The following is a 12,031-nucleotide window of genomic DNA, read 5'->3' as shown; positions in this document are numbered from 1 at the left end:
CCAGAGCCTGGCACATGCCAAGTGGCATCCTAGTTGTTTTTTATCTTTCATTCATTGGTGGAGACCATTTATGGTATGGTATTGGAGAAAAAATTGGAAACCAATAATCTACGGGAATTACTATTTTAATAGTTTGCTTACCTATCTCAGAGAAAGCCAAAGGGCAGCTGGCATTGAGCAGCAGGAGCCCTCTCTGGGGCCCTCCAAGCAAAGATAGAGGTAGCTGTGAGGGAGGGAGAGGCCTTTCCTTCCACTTTCCCTGCTTTTCACACCCCTGCATTCTTGTTGCTCAGTTTTTTGTCTGTCGTTCATGAAGAATTCAGGGAGAGCTGAAAAAGCCCTGGGCCAGGTGTGGGATTCCCATGGTTGCTATCCAGTGGGTTCCAGGCATTACATGTGAGTGTGGATGAAAGAAGGGCCCACCTAACTTAGCTGGTGCCACTTTTAATGTGCCGTCTGCCTCTGTTCCCATCAGCAGCCAGCAGCCGCCTATCTGCAATAGCAAGGGGCGCAGATCTTGCTGTTTTTTTTTTTTTTTCTTTTCTGGGGATCCATTGTCAAATTCCCAATGATTGACTGAATGAATGTCTGGTGGGCCCAGGTCTGACCCACAAGGCACAAGCAAGGTGGTGACCCATCTTCAGGCTCGCAGAGCTTGAGAGAGGAGGCAGCTGTTCAGACCACATCTGGACTGAGCCTAGTGTGGTGGGGTGCCTTACAGGGAGCAGCGGGACATCCCTGTGCATTACCTGGGCCTGTCTTCACTCTCTTGCGCACCCAGCATGGTCACCCCTTTGCCTGGATATAGTTTTCCTTCTCTCTTCCTGGTTATAGTGCAACCCCTTCTGAGGGTTGTATCTCCCTGGAGCTGTGTAGATTCCTTCACCAAGTTAGGGCCGAGGCCTGCTTGGTCTGGAAGACATTCTCTCTTTCTCTTAGTGATGACTTTGCATTTTCTATTCTGAACGATCACATGTTGATTTCACATTGTAACTCTCAGGGGACAGCCCTTGTTCTTGATTTCCTAGTTCTTGGGGAGTACCCTTCATTTTTGAAGTCATATGTGAATGAAAGTTACTCTATTGCAGGCATTTCAAACTCAGAGGGCTGCAAGTCCAGGCAGGTAGCATGTGAGTGAGGGCACCGATGTGAGAGTGGACACCTGACCTTCAGGGTAGAGAGACATTAGGGAGTGGTAAGGTCTGTGGGAAACTGGCATTTACCTGCACTGTCTAAAGGGGTCAGTACTGCTTAGCTCTAGCTGATGGTTGCAGTGCAAGAAGGTGAGCCAGGGTTGCTAGAGCTTCCAGTTTTTCAAGAAAAGTTAGAAATTGGGATTTGTCCATGAAATCATTCGATTTTTAAATGTTGGCTCAAATAGTTTTAAAAACCAGACACCATGGTCCAGATCCGGGGCCCACAGACGGGCATTTACAGTCTGTTTTGCAGTCAGGCTCCTGTGCTAGGTGATGGGGGGCCAGGAAACAAAGGACTGCCAAGCGCCTGCCCATGGCTGCAGTTGGGGTTCCAGGGCTGGGGTCCCTGCGGGCTGTGGTAGTCAGGGCAGCTTCTGGAAGGAGGTGGGCTTGAACTATACATCAAGAGCTTTTTTTGTTTGAATCTTTAGGGTCCCTTTGATCATAATATGTTACAAATATTTGTATGTGTGTGTGCTTACACCATGGTATCATATGTTCGTCTGGTAGTATCTTAAAACTAGTTTATAGGCGATGATTTTATAGAAACAACCCAATGACCATATGACAAAATGAACTCACTGGGTAGATATGAGAGAGAGGAGAAAGGAATTTGGTTTTCCCAAAAAACAAAGGTCCAAGTTGATCACTCATCATCTGTCCCTCTTGGGTTCCTTTTTTGTGTGTGTGTGTGTGTGCATGGGCAGGCACTGGGAATCGAACCCAGCCCGCATGGCAGGCGAGACCTCTGCCACTGAGCCACCATTGCCCACCCTCCTTTTTTTTTTCTTATTGAGTTATTTTCACACACATACAGTCCATACATGATGTACAATCAGTGGCTTACAGTATCATCACATAGTTGTGTATTCATCACCATACCATGTTTAGAACATTTGCAGTACTCCAGAAAAAGAAATTTTAAAAAAAACACTTTATGCATACTATACCCCTTTTCCCTCCCTCTCATCCCAGTTGGTTCTAGCCATTCCTTTTCATTCTGCTCTTCTTCACTGCTACAATCACTCCTTATAGGCTTGTGGATGAGCAGGGGGAGGCACAGGAATGCTGTCCTCAAGGGTGTCAGCTCTGCCCACTCAGCCATGGCGTCTTGGTGCTAAAGATCAAGGCAGACAGGCCTGCAGGTCACAGCCCCATGGAGGGCCACATGGAGCCCTTCTGGCCTCTGAGACCCACAGCAGACTCTTGGAAACAACTCAGCATGGTCACTGCTCCAACTTGGCTCTAGTTCAGGAAGCCATTGCCAGGAGGGAAAGAGCTGACTGAGGACCCTGGTTACCCCAAGAAAGACATTGCAGAGAGAGTCACCCGAGAAGGGAGGCCTGGGGTGCTGGGGCACTTGGAGGAGCTCCCTGGCTTTAACCTGAAGTGACCTCACAGGTGCATTGGCAGGTTCAGAGCAGGGCACTATTCACCTGTCCTCTCTGTAGGCTCTGTGTTCATTCTCACTCTTAGTCCATCAACCTAGAAGCGTTTGGCAGGCTTGTGCTGGGGTCTGTCCTGTCGGCCTCAGGGCTCATGGAGGAGAGAAAATGGGTCCCTATAAATCCATGCAGGTTGGCAGAATTGAAGGCAACCCAGGAGACCAGACTGAAACCCCAGCAGGGCATGGGGAATTCAGAGTGGGAATACATTGGGGAGTGGTGGGGCCTGTGGACAACTGGAATTCAGTGACAGCAGGAACTAGTGCTAGCCTGAGTGGCTAAAGAGGGCTTTGTGGGGGAGGAGTGTCCAGAGCCCTGAAGGAAAGGGTGTGATTTGGAGAGGCAGGGAGGCAGGGGTGAGGGCAGAAGACAGAGTGGGGATAGCAGGGCTGGCTGTGATGTCAAATGATAATCACCACTGATGCTTATGCTACTTTATGGGCTGTACCTTCATCACCAGTTCGCTTTAAAGATTAACTGCTCACGTCACTCAGTTAGGAAGTGGTTTGGCCGGCATCCAACCCTGAATTGGTACCGAGGACCGTTGCGCTGCCCTGTCTTAGGAATGAGGTGACTTGAGGAGCTGCCTAACTCCAGCCAGGGATGTGACTGGCCTATGCCCCTGAGACCTGTGACCCTCACTGCTTTGGAATGTCCCCTGAGTCCCTGGAGGGCATGGTATACAGCAGGCGCCTCTAGAAGGTGGTGGGAAGAGGTGGAATCCTGTTTCTGGTCTTGGGTGGCCTTGGTGAGGGGAGGGTGTACATAGGGGGACCCCCAGCACCCTTTGGCTTCTAGGAGCTAGGGCAGTGGCAGGAGCGTGCACAGAGCCCACTTTCAGGAAAGACTGTGTTGGGGGACCGTGGGAGGGCCGGGGGAGCTGTGAGCAAGGCAGCCGGTGTGCATCCTGGGACGCTCACGGACCACGCAGCCGTGTCAAGACAAGAAAAAAAAAACATAAAAGATTCAAGAGCGGGCCAAGAGTTAGGTTATCGCATAGGAGGAGGATGGGAAGGTGTCACAGGCAACCTGTACTCGGTGCCAAGGCAGTGGGTGTTGTAAGGACACCCTGTGGAGACAGAGATCCCTGCTGAGACCTGGACGTCAGGGAAGGGCCAGGGGATACCGCAGGAGCTGGGCATCCCGACATGTCCCCAGACACCCTCCGCCCGTGGAGGAGCCGGGGAAGCTGCTGCCATACCCCTGAGAGATGTTCAGTTAGGAGACTCAGGTCTAAGGAGGCGACCCCTCCCGCCATCAGGGTGGCCTCTCCCCACCGCGGAGGGCCGGAGGACTTCACAGCACTGTCTTGCCTTCCCCGCCAGCAGAGGCCAGCTGGGAGGCACGGGCTGGGCTGCACAGTGAGATGCTGAGCCCCGCGGGCCTATCGGTGGAGGCTCTGAAGGTCCTGGTCCAGGGCCCTGCACGGAAGGTGTGCAGATGATGTCCCTGGGGCCTGCCAGGAAATGGTCACGCAGCCTGGGGGCCTGCCTGGGGTGAGGGGCTGGAAGGGGCGCCGCTCCTCTTCCTGGGAGCCAGCAGAGGGTCTCGATGCAGATTGCACACCCTTAGAGAGGGTGGGAGAGCTGAATAACGGCTGGGAGGGAGTGTTAGAAGCTTTTCTAGGTTTTTGCTCTTCAAAGTTTACCTCCTGCCAGCAGCCACATCCAGCTTCTTCACCTAGAAGCTGGTTAGAAATGCAGAATCCCCCAGGTCCCAGGGACTTCTGTGCACATCAAAGTTTGGAAGCACTGTTCTGGGCCACAGAAAGAAATATATTCTGCATATATCTTTCTGTGCTAAGTAAAACAAAATTTCCATTAAACTAACAGTTACGATATGTAGTACACCATGATATTTTTCAATTTATTTATTTATCTTTAATGTTGAGATCACGGCCCACTAAATTTATTTTACCTGGCCTACTAAATCTATTTTATAGCCCACTAAATCTCTGAGACCTACTTTAGTTTGAAAATCACTGCTTTAACCAGCATCGTCTGATGTTTGACTGACAAAGGGTTAAATTGGGGAGTTCAGACATTTAGAGGAGGCCAGACACCAGGACAATAAATGTTGCTGGTTTTCAAGGTCAGCTTCAGCTCCAGGTGTTTTTGAACTTTCCCACTGCCCAGTGGTTGGAGATCTGAGGAGTCTACTGAATTGTCCTGCTTTTCTTTGGCACACACCATTGTGGCAGAGATAATCAGACCATCCCTGACAGGAGAGCTGGAGGGGAAGGGCTGCAGATTGTCCAGAAAAGGGCAGGCTCTCCTCCAGAGTCCTGTTTATGCAGGAGGTGGAGGGGAGTGTGGACTGGACTTGGGGTGGGCTGGCAGCCAGCTGGACAGCTCTCTTCCTCGGGGAGAGCATCCTGGGCAGTCAGGTCTCTGTCCTCCCTCACGCTCCCAGCCACAGTGTGGCCTCTGGGCTGGCCCTGCTTCACAGTCAACAAAGCAGAAAACCCAGTTGCAGGCTCTGGGTGGCAGGTGGCAGTGGCTAGGTCTGCGTGGAACTGGGTGGGAGGAAAGGGGAGTGCCAGGGCCTGGGCAGAGATGGGCAGCGGCCACCTTTGTGGGGAACAGGGTCTCTGGCGGGAGCCCTGGGGGAGTGTGGCTTTGCTGGGCCACATGGAGACAGGCCATGGGGAAGGCTCGGTGGACATCAGTGGGGGCAAAGGGCGGACTTAACATGAGGTAAGCCACGGTGACATGCTGGATGCGCTGCCCACCCACGGCTGAAGTGCCCACCTCTATCTGCCGACTGGCTGCCCTGCTGGGACGGATGGACAGATCCAGAGGCCCCAGGGACCCTAAATGCAGAAGCTCAAAACAAGCCCCCTTCTGCTCCCTGCAGCTGGCCAGGGCCCAAGAGAGACTGGGTCCCTTGCAGCAGCCAAAAGCTGGGGAAATTTTAAGGGCCAGGAAACCATTTAAAGCAGAAATTGAGGCCTTTTCAAGCTGCTTCTGTGAGGTCCCAGAAGAACGTGGTGCCTGGGTGAGCCAGGCACTGAGGGTGTGGATGCCTGAGGAAGGTCAGGGTGGGGTACGCCATTGCTCACTCCCTTAGGGCCTGGGACGATGGAGTTCCCCAGGCAGGGCTGGAAGGTGGAGGGCAGAGTTTCCCTGGGACTGAGGTCACTGGATTCATCCCTGGGGACTGGAGCAGGAGGTAATCCCGCTAATGCCCGGCTGCTCCTAAAAGGATTGGCTACGTTTGCAGCTACTAATGCCATTTGTCACCTGGCAGGAGGGCAGGCCAGGCTGCTGGAATGACAGGCCGGGCCAGAGCTCAGCCCAGAGCCTCGTGGGTGGTGGCAGACGCACCTTGGCTGAACGCTGGCTTTCTTGGGAGGCTGCACAGCTCTGGGTGGGGGACAGCAAGGGAGGGTTCGTGTGTATCTGGGAGGTGGGGAACAAGTGTGGAGAAAGGTGCCTCTTCTTCGAAGAATGCTGGGTCTGGGTTTGTGTGTGTGTGTGTGTGTGTGTGTGTGTGTGTGTGCGTTTGGTCCCCTGGCCTTAAAAATAGTCAGTTGGGCTCAGCAGCTTTGTACATAGCTGTGACCTGCTCTGAGTCATTTCTGGGAAACAGGGGCACAGGGGCTCTCCTGGCTCTCCTGGCCTTCCATTGAGTTCTCCACTCGGCCCTCTGCCTCCCACGGCAGGCTCAGGACTGCCCACCCCTCCCCTCCTGTGCCCTTTACAGTAAAGTGCAGCCTCAGCGCTTTTCCTTCGCCTGCTGCCTTGCCTCGCTATCCCTCTCATCCATCACCTGGCAGGGAATGGGGCCAGGGCGAGGAGAGGCAGAGGCAGGGAGGGATGCTGCAGACGGCTGCTCCTGGGAGACAGGGCTTGGCTCTGCGCGGCTCCTGCTCCCTGGATGATCACAGCCAGAGCTGTCTCCTTGCCTCTTCACTCTCGCTCCTTTTTCTTCTTCTCCTTCCAGGCTAATTTTCCTTCTTCACTTTTACTGATGATTAAAACATAAACCCCCCTTCTCTGGCGCTCAGCTTAGCCAGCAGCCCAGCTGTTTGGGGATTTCCCATCCTGTTCTCACAAGTGACTGAGAAACAGCCAGGAGCAAAACCAGCCCTTGAGAAGGGCCCCTCCCCTGAATGTCTGCAAGGCTCAAAGTTCAGCTGTGTCCTTCCGTTTCTTATCTTCAAAAAAGGGTGTGGAGGTGCCTAACGGAGCTCCCCAGCTGGTGGCTATGGAGGGGGCCCCGGCAGGAAGTGAGGACAGTAGCCTCTCCCTGTCCCTCCTCCTCCCGTCTTCTAAAGCTTTGGGGGCCCCTCCAGCTGGAGGAGGGGGACTCTCAGTTCTCTGGTCAGGAGCCATTCTGAAATGAAGAAACGATATATTAGCCTGGCTCCCCTCGAAAGGTAGACCCCGAGTCAAGGCCTTGCGGCACTGCAGTTTATTTTGGAAAGTGCCCCAGGAGCAGGTGTCCCTGGGGAGAGTGATCCAGGCGTGGAGGGAATGCCCGCTGAGGGGGGGTATGGATCTGGCCACCTGTATGGACAACTGGGGCTCAGTCCCCCTGGGGCCTGCTAGGGCACGTGTGGAATGCGCCTCCAAATTGTCACGGGGGAGGAGCGTTTACCCCTATCGGCTGTGCTCCTGGGATGTTAACTCCTGGCATTTGCAGGCTGCCTGAGGGCCAGGTGGGTTCCCACAGCATCTCATGGCATGTGTCCGAGGAGCCCTGGGCAAAAGATGCTCAGGGCAGCTGAGGTGAGGTACTGTCAGGTTTCACTGTGTGACACTGCAAGTAGGAGGTGGGCCAAGGGGAAGTGAGGGCACAGGCGACTTTCAGGACAAGTTACCAGTACGGTGTTCTCTTTCTCCCTCTGGGTACCACAGTTCTGCATCCCTTTCCTCAGAGAGCCAGTCTGAGTTCGGGGATGATTGCTCCCAGGGTACGTGCACCTCAAGAGAGACCCAGGCATGCTGGGGAGAGCCCCAACAGAGCAGTGCAAGGCTGCTGCTGAAGGCAGAGCCTGGTACTCGATCCTCCTGGAAATTGCTCCCTGTCTAGTTCCTGCAAAACCCAGTCTCTGACTGTATCTGGCAAGCGTGCCAGGAAGCCCTTGATAAGATCTGAAGTCTTCTAGGAATCTGAAGTCTCCTGGAGGGCCTAAGCAGAAATAGCTGCCAGGAGGTGGGACTCGAGGAGGGGTAGCAGGGTGGAGGCAAAGTTGTAGCTAAAGTTGTGCAAGACCTGGAGCTCTCACCCTCTCTGAAGCTCAGTCTTCTCTCCTAAGGGGTAGAATCATGCCTGTATCCTGGGATGGTTTGTGAGGGTTGAGTGGGTTAAGGCATATCAAGCGTCGAAAAAGTGCTTGCCCATTGTAAGGGTGCAGGAAACTTCAGCATATTAGAAGTCCTAATAGTAGAAGCTGCAGTATTCATAGCCATAGGCTGAGGCTTGGTGAACCCTCTGCCTGTGAATCCACCATTAAACCAGGTAATTGTACTCGCTGCCAGATGGCTTCCAAGGCACGGTTTGTACATTCTCTGAGTGTGAGGATGTCTAGATTGGTAGGTGGAGAAGAGGGGGAAGTGCCTTCTGGGTGAGGAACACGGAGTAGAAGAAAGCAGAGGCAGGAAGGAGGATTGTGTATCAGTTTCCTGTTGCTGTGTAACAAATGACCTCCAACTCAGTGGCTTAGAATAGCACCTGATAATTATCTCACAGTCTGTAGGTCAGAAATCCAGCACTGGGTATCACAAAGCTGAAAGCAAGGGGGTGACTGTGAAGAGTTCTCACTGGAGGCTCTGGGGGAAAATCAATTCCCCTCTTATTGGCTGTTGGCAGAATTCATTTCCTTGTGGTTGTAGAAGTGAGGGCGCTGTTTCCTTGCTGGTTATGGACACTAGATCACTCTCAACTCCTAGGATTCGTATGATTGGATCAGGCCCACCCGCCTCATGTCCCTATGGGAAGATCAAAATCCCTTCACAGAATTCCCTGGATTACTGTTTGATTGAATAACTGGGAGAAGGTGTGCGTGCACAAGGGGCTGTGTTAGAACGTGGCTGTTCCCAGGACAAGTCGAGGAGCAGCTGGAGAAGGGCACGGGATATGGTGGGCTGGGGGTGGAGGGCGTGGGGCAGGGATGTAAAGTCACGGTAGGCCTTAAGCGCCAGGTCAGAGAAGAGAGGCACTGGGCAGCCCCTGCCCCATGGACTGGTGGCCTTTCACCACTAGGCCTGCTAATCCCCGTCTGAGCTGAGTCCCTGTGGACCCGCTGCCACCCTGGCCTCCACTCCTGGATTCCTTCTGAGAAAGGCATCACCCGGGCCTGAAACCTCCAGTCCTCTGGTCCCTCCGTCTGCCTTCATCATCCTGGCAGTTCTTCCCATCCCCAGCACCGACCCTGGAGAAGGCCAGCAGGGTTGTGGGGAGTCACCAGTCACAGCCTGGAATCCTGTGGCCAGTTCCTTGCTGTGCTTTGGAGCCATTACAGTTAAACACTCAACATGTCCCAGATTATTGGTGAATAACTGTGTTCCAGAAAAATTCTGAGTAATCCAAGGTTTTTGAAATTCAAATGCTTTTTTAAGGCTACACAGACCTGGCCTTTGTTATTAGTGGTGACAGTCTGGGCACATGCCGTACCTCATGGTTTCAGAGCCCAGCACACTCATTATTCAGTACTTCTTTGTGGCCTCTAACGGTGTCGGTTTGGTGGAAAACCATTCCAGTAGTTCTGAAGGTAAAACCAAGTGCAAGTTCTTTTCCCTCTAACCAGGTGATAAAAGGGACACAAGATCAGCTTTAAAGCCTCTTCCCATGTGGCCTAGAACTGCCAGGAGGAAGGGGTGAGGGTCCCTGACCTAGAGGTGAGAAAGGTTCTGGCTCTCCTCATTCCCAGGTGGCATCAGGTACAGGCTGTAGTGAGAAGGGAGAGTGGGCAGGTGGTGGTGGCCCAGCAGGCCTGGACTCCTACAGGGGCTGGGTCACCCCAGTCTGGGCAGGGAGGGACAGCAGTTTTGTCAGTGGACTTGAGTGTTGCCTTATGCTGTGCTGCCCCAGAGAGAGGTCACACAACCCCTGGGGCCAGTCATGCAGCTATGGAGAGCAGCTAGGCAGGTGTCCCTGCCAGGCCATGTCTCATGGATAGCCACTGGTCCTTTCATAATGTTTCATTAAAGCCAGTCACATTCCTACAGACTGAACACGGTCTGCTTCCCAGGAGCTGCTGTACCATCATAGGGTTGCAAGATCAGGCTTATAACCTAAGGCCCACGGGCTTCAACTGATTTAGGGGATAGTCTGGTGGTCCAAGAGAAAAAGTCTTTTTTGGAAGTATGCATTTTCTTGGAAGTCTCCCAGGCTCCTAGGACCCCCTGCACATCCTAATGCTTGCAGGATGTCCCAGGGACATAAAAGTAGTGATCTTCTGTTTTATTCTGCTTTGTTGGAGAGTTTGTTAAATTCATATTGGGAAATGGGGCTTAGGTGTTAGGCTGGGTCTACCTCCTGCCTTTTCTGAGGAGGTAAGGCCTACACAGACCTTTCTTCTTATGCCTAACATTGCCACAGGTTATTGCATTGGCTAATTAGCAAGTTATCTGCCTTCTCTGGCCTCAGTTTCCCTCCCCATTTAAGGGGAATCACAGCATTGAGCAGCAGTGTCCATCGTGTTCATATTCTTCGCACTCAGGGCGAGCTGGCATCCCACCTATTGCTCATAGGGAGAACAAAATATGATGGATGAAAAAATGCTGCCAGGAGCAGGGAGTGGTTCATAGATGGGAGGTGCTGTCCTGCCTCCAGCAGCAGTTCATGGGGCCTGTCTGTTCTCTCCAGCAGTCTCGTGCCAGGCTCCTGAGCTGGAATGATGGAAAACTCCTCTGCGGCGTCCGCCTCCTCCGAGGCTGGGAGCAGCCGCTCCCAGGAGATAGAGGAGCTGGAGCGTTTCATCGACAGCTATGTGCTCGAGTACCAGGTGCAGGGGCTGCTGGCTGATAAGACGGAGGGTGACGGAGAGAGTGAGAAGACACAGTCACACATCTCCCAGGTGAGTATGGGCTGGAGGAGTCAGGGAGGGTTCAGGGCTTGGGTGCTGATGGGGGTGCTGGCACACTCACAGTGGCACGATACAAGGGACCCTCATTCCAGGCAGCTTCTGGTCATCTGGTCCTTCACTGCCACCATATGAATGGTCCCAACCGACAGGACACCCAGAATCCTCCAGGTGAGGCTTTGGGATCCAGGCAGGAAGCACCCCTGGTTGTGCACACTTGACCCCTCAAAACCCCCTTTACTCCTTCCCACCCCACTGGGCAGCGGCCGCACAACCAGATTATAATTCATTGCACACAGATTATTTGAGCCCCTATTCTTCTCTGTCCTTGACAGGCTAATGTTCTAGAAGGCAGCTGGATTGTGGCTTAGGCATAACGCCCATGGTCAAAATGCTACAATTTAGGAATGTTGTTGTTGTCTTCGTATGCAGGCAATTGTGGGCACCCAAAGCAGGGAATCTTAAGTGCTCACCCGGGGCTCTGTATTCCAGACATGGTTAGATGAGTGGGGCTTTCTGGTCAACTCTGGGTTGATCTTTGCCCTCTCCAGGGTCAGTCTGTGGCCACCCAGGCCTTGGGTATACGGTGGACTTTGATGAAAGATTGGGAGTCAAGATTTCGAAGCCTTGAGTTCTCTCCAATAGTGTGAATTCACCAAGGATGGGGACCATACCATGTATACCTTTGCCTAATGCTGTAATTCCTGAGTTGATATTTGGTCAAGAGTTGGTTCCAGATTTGCTTCTAGCTGCCTGTGTGTCCTTGGGCAAATCCTTCCATGTCTCTGAGGCTTTTATTTCCCATCTGGCAGTTGGGATTCTTGGGCCTCCCCTCCTGCCCCAGGGGAGAAAACCTAGCCTGACTGAGAAATGGAAATTTATGTGATGCTTTCTTTAATGCCCTTGGAGTTCTAAAACCACAATTAATGCAAGCTTATAATTTGCCCATCATTCACTCTACAAGTGTGTCTTGAATGACTAGACTTGTACCTGGCATTCTTCTAGGATAGGGTCTCCAGGAGTGAACAAAACAGACACACAGTTGCCCTTGGGGATTTTCCATTGTAGTGGTTGGTGATAAGGGGATGGGGAAATAGGATGGGGAGAGCTGAGGCGTGGGGAGGGGATTGCAATTTTAAATGGGGTGGTCAGGAAAGACGCCGCCAAAGGTGAAAGGTGAGCCACCTGGGGGAGGAAGATTCTGGGCAGAGGGTGCAGCACGTGCAAAGGCTTGGGGGTGGAGGAGTATTCCAGGCACAGCCAGGTGGAATCTGGTAGCCTCCAGCAGGGCATCCTTCAAAGGTTCCTCCTGGTGAAATATGCTCTCCCAAGAGGAGGGTCCAAGGACTTTGGAAAGC

General features: G+C 52.9%; 1 protein-coding gene across 5 annotated transcripts in view; it reads left to right on the top strand.

Annotated features, from left to right (window-relative positions):
- CTIF (cap binding complex dependent translation initiation factor) overlaps positions 1-12,031 on the top strand; it is a 350,579-nt gene that overhangs the window by 68,075 nt on the left and 270,473 nt on the right. For 4 of the 5 annotated variants that reach the window (XM_077135516.1, XM_077135512.1, XM_077135513.1 and 1 more), the window contains one exon: positions 10,457-10,667. In XM_077135516.1, the coding sequence (XP_076991631.1) occupies positions 10,485-10,667 (183 nt within the window). In that variant the 5' untranslated portion in view covers positions 10,457-10,484. The remainder of the gene's footprint in view (positions 1-10,456; positions 10,668-12,031) is intronic. The other variant, XM_077135514.1, reaches the window with a different exon arrangement.

The sequence above is a fragment of the Tamandua tetradactyla genome, chromosome 18 (assembly GCF_023851605.1).
Source record: "Tamandua tetradactyla isolate mTamTet1 chromosome 18, mTamTet1.pri, whole genome shotgun sequence".
NCBI classification, from domain to species: domain Eukaryota; kingdom Metazoa; phylum Chordata; class Mammalia; order Pilosa; family Myrmecophagidae; genus Tamandua; species Tamandua tetradactyla.
Note: the sequence above shows the minus strand (reverse complement) of the source record. Positions and strands in the feature narration are given on the sequence as shown.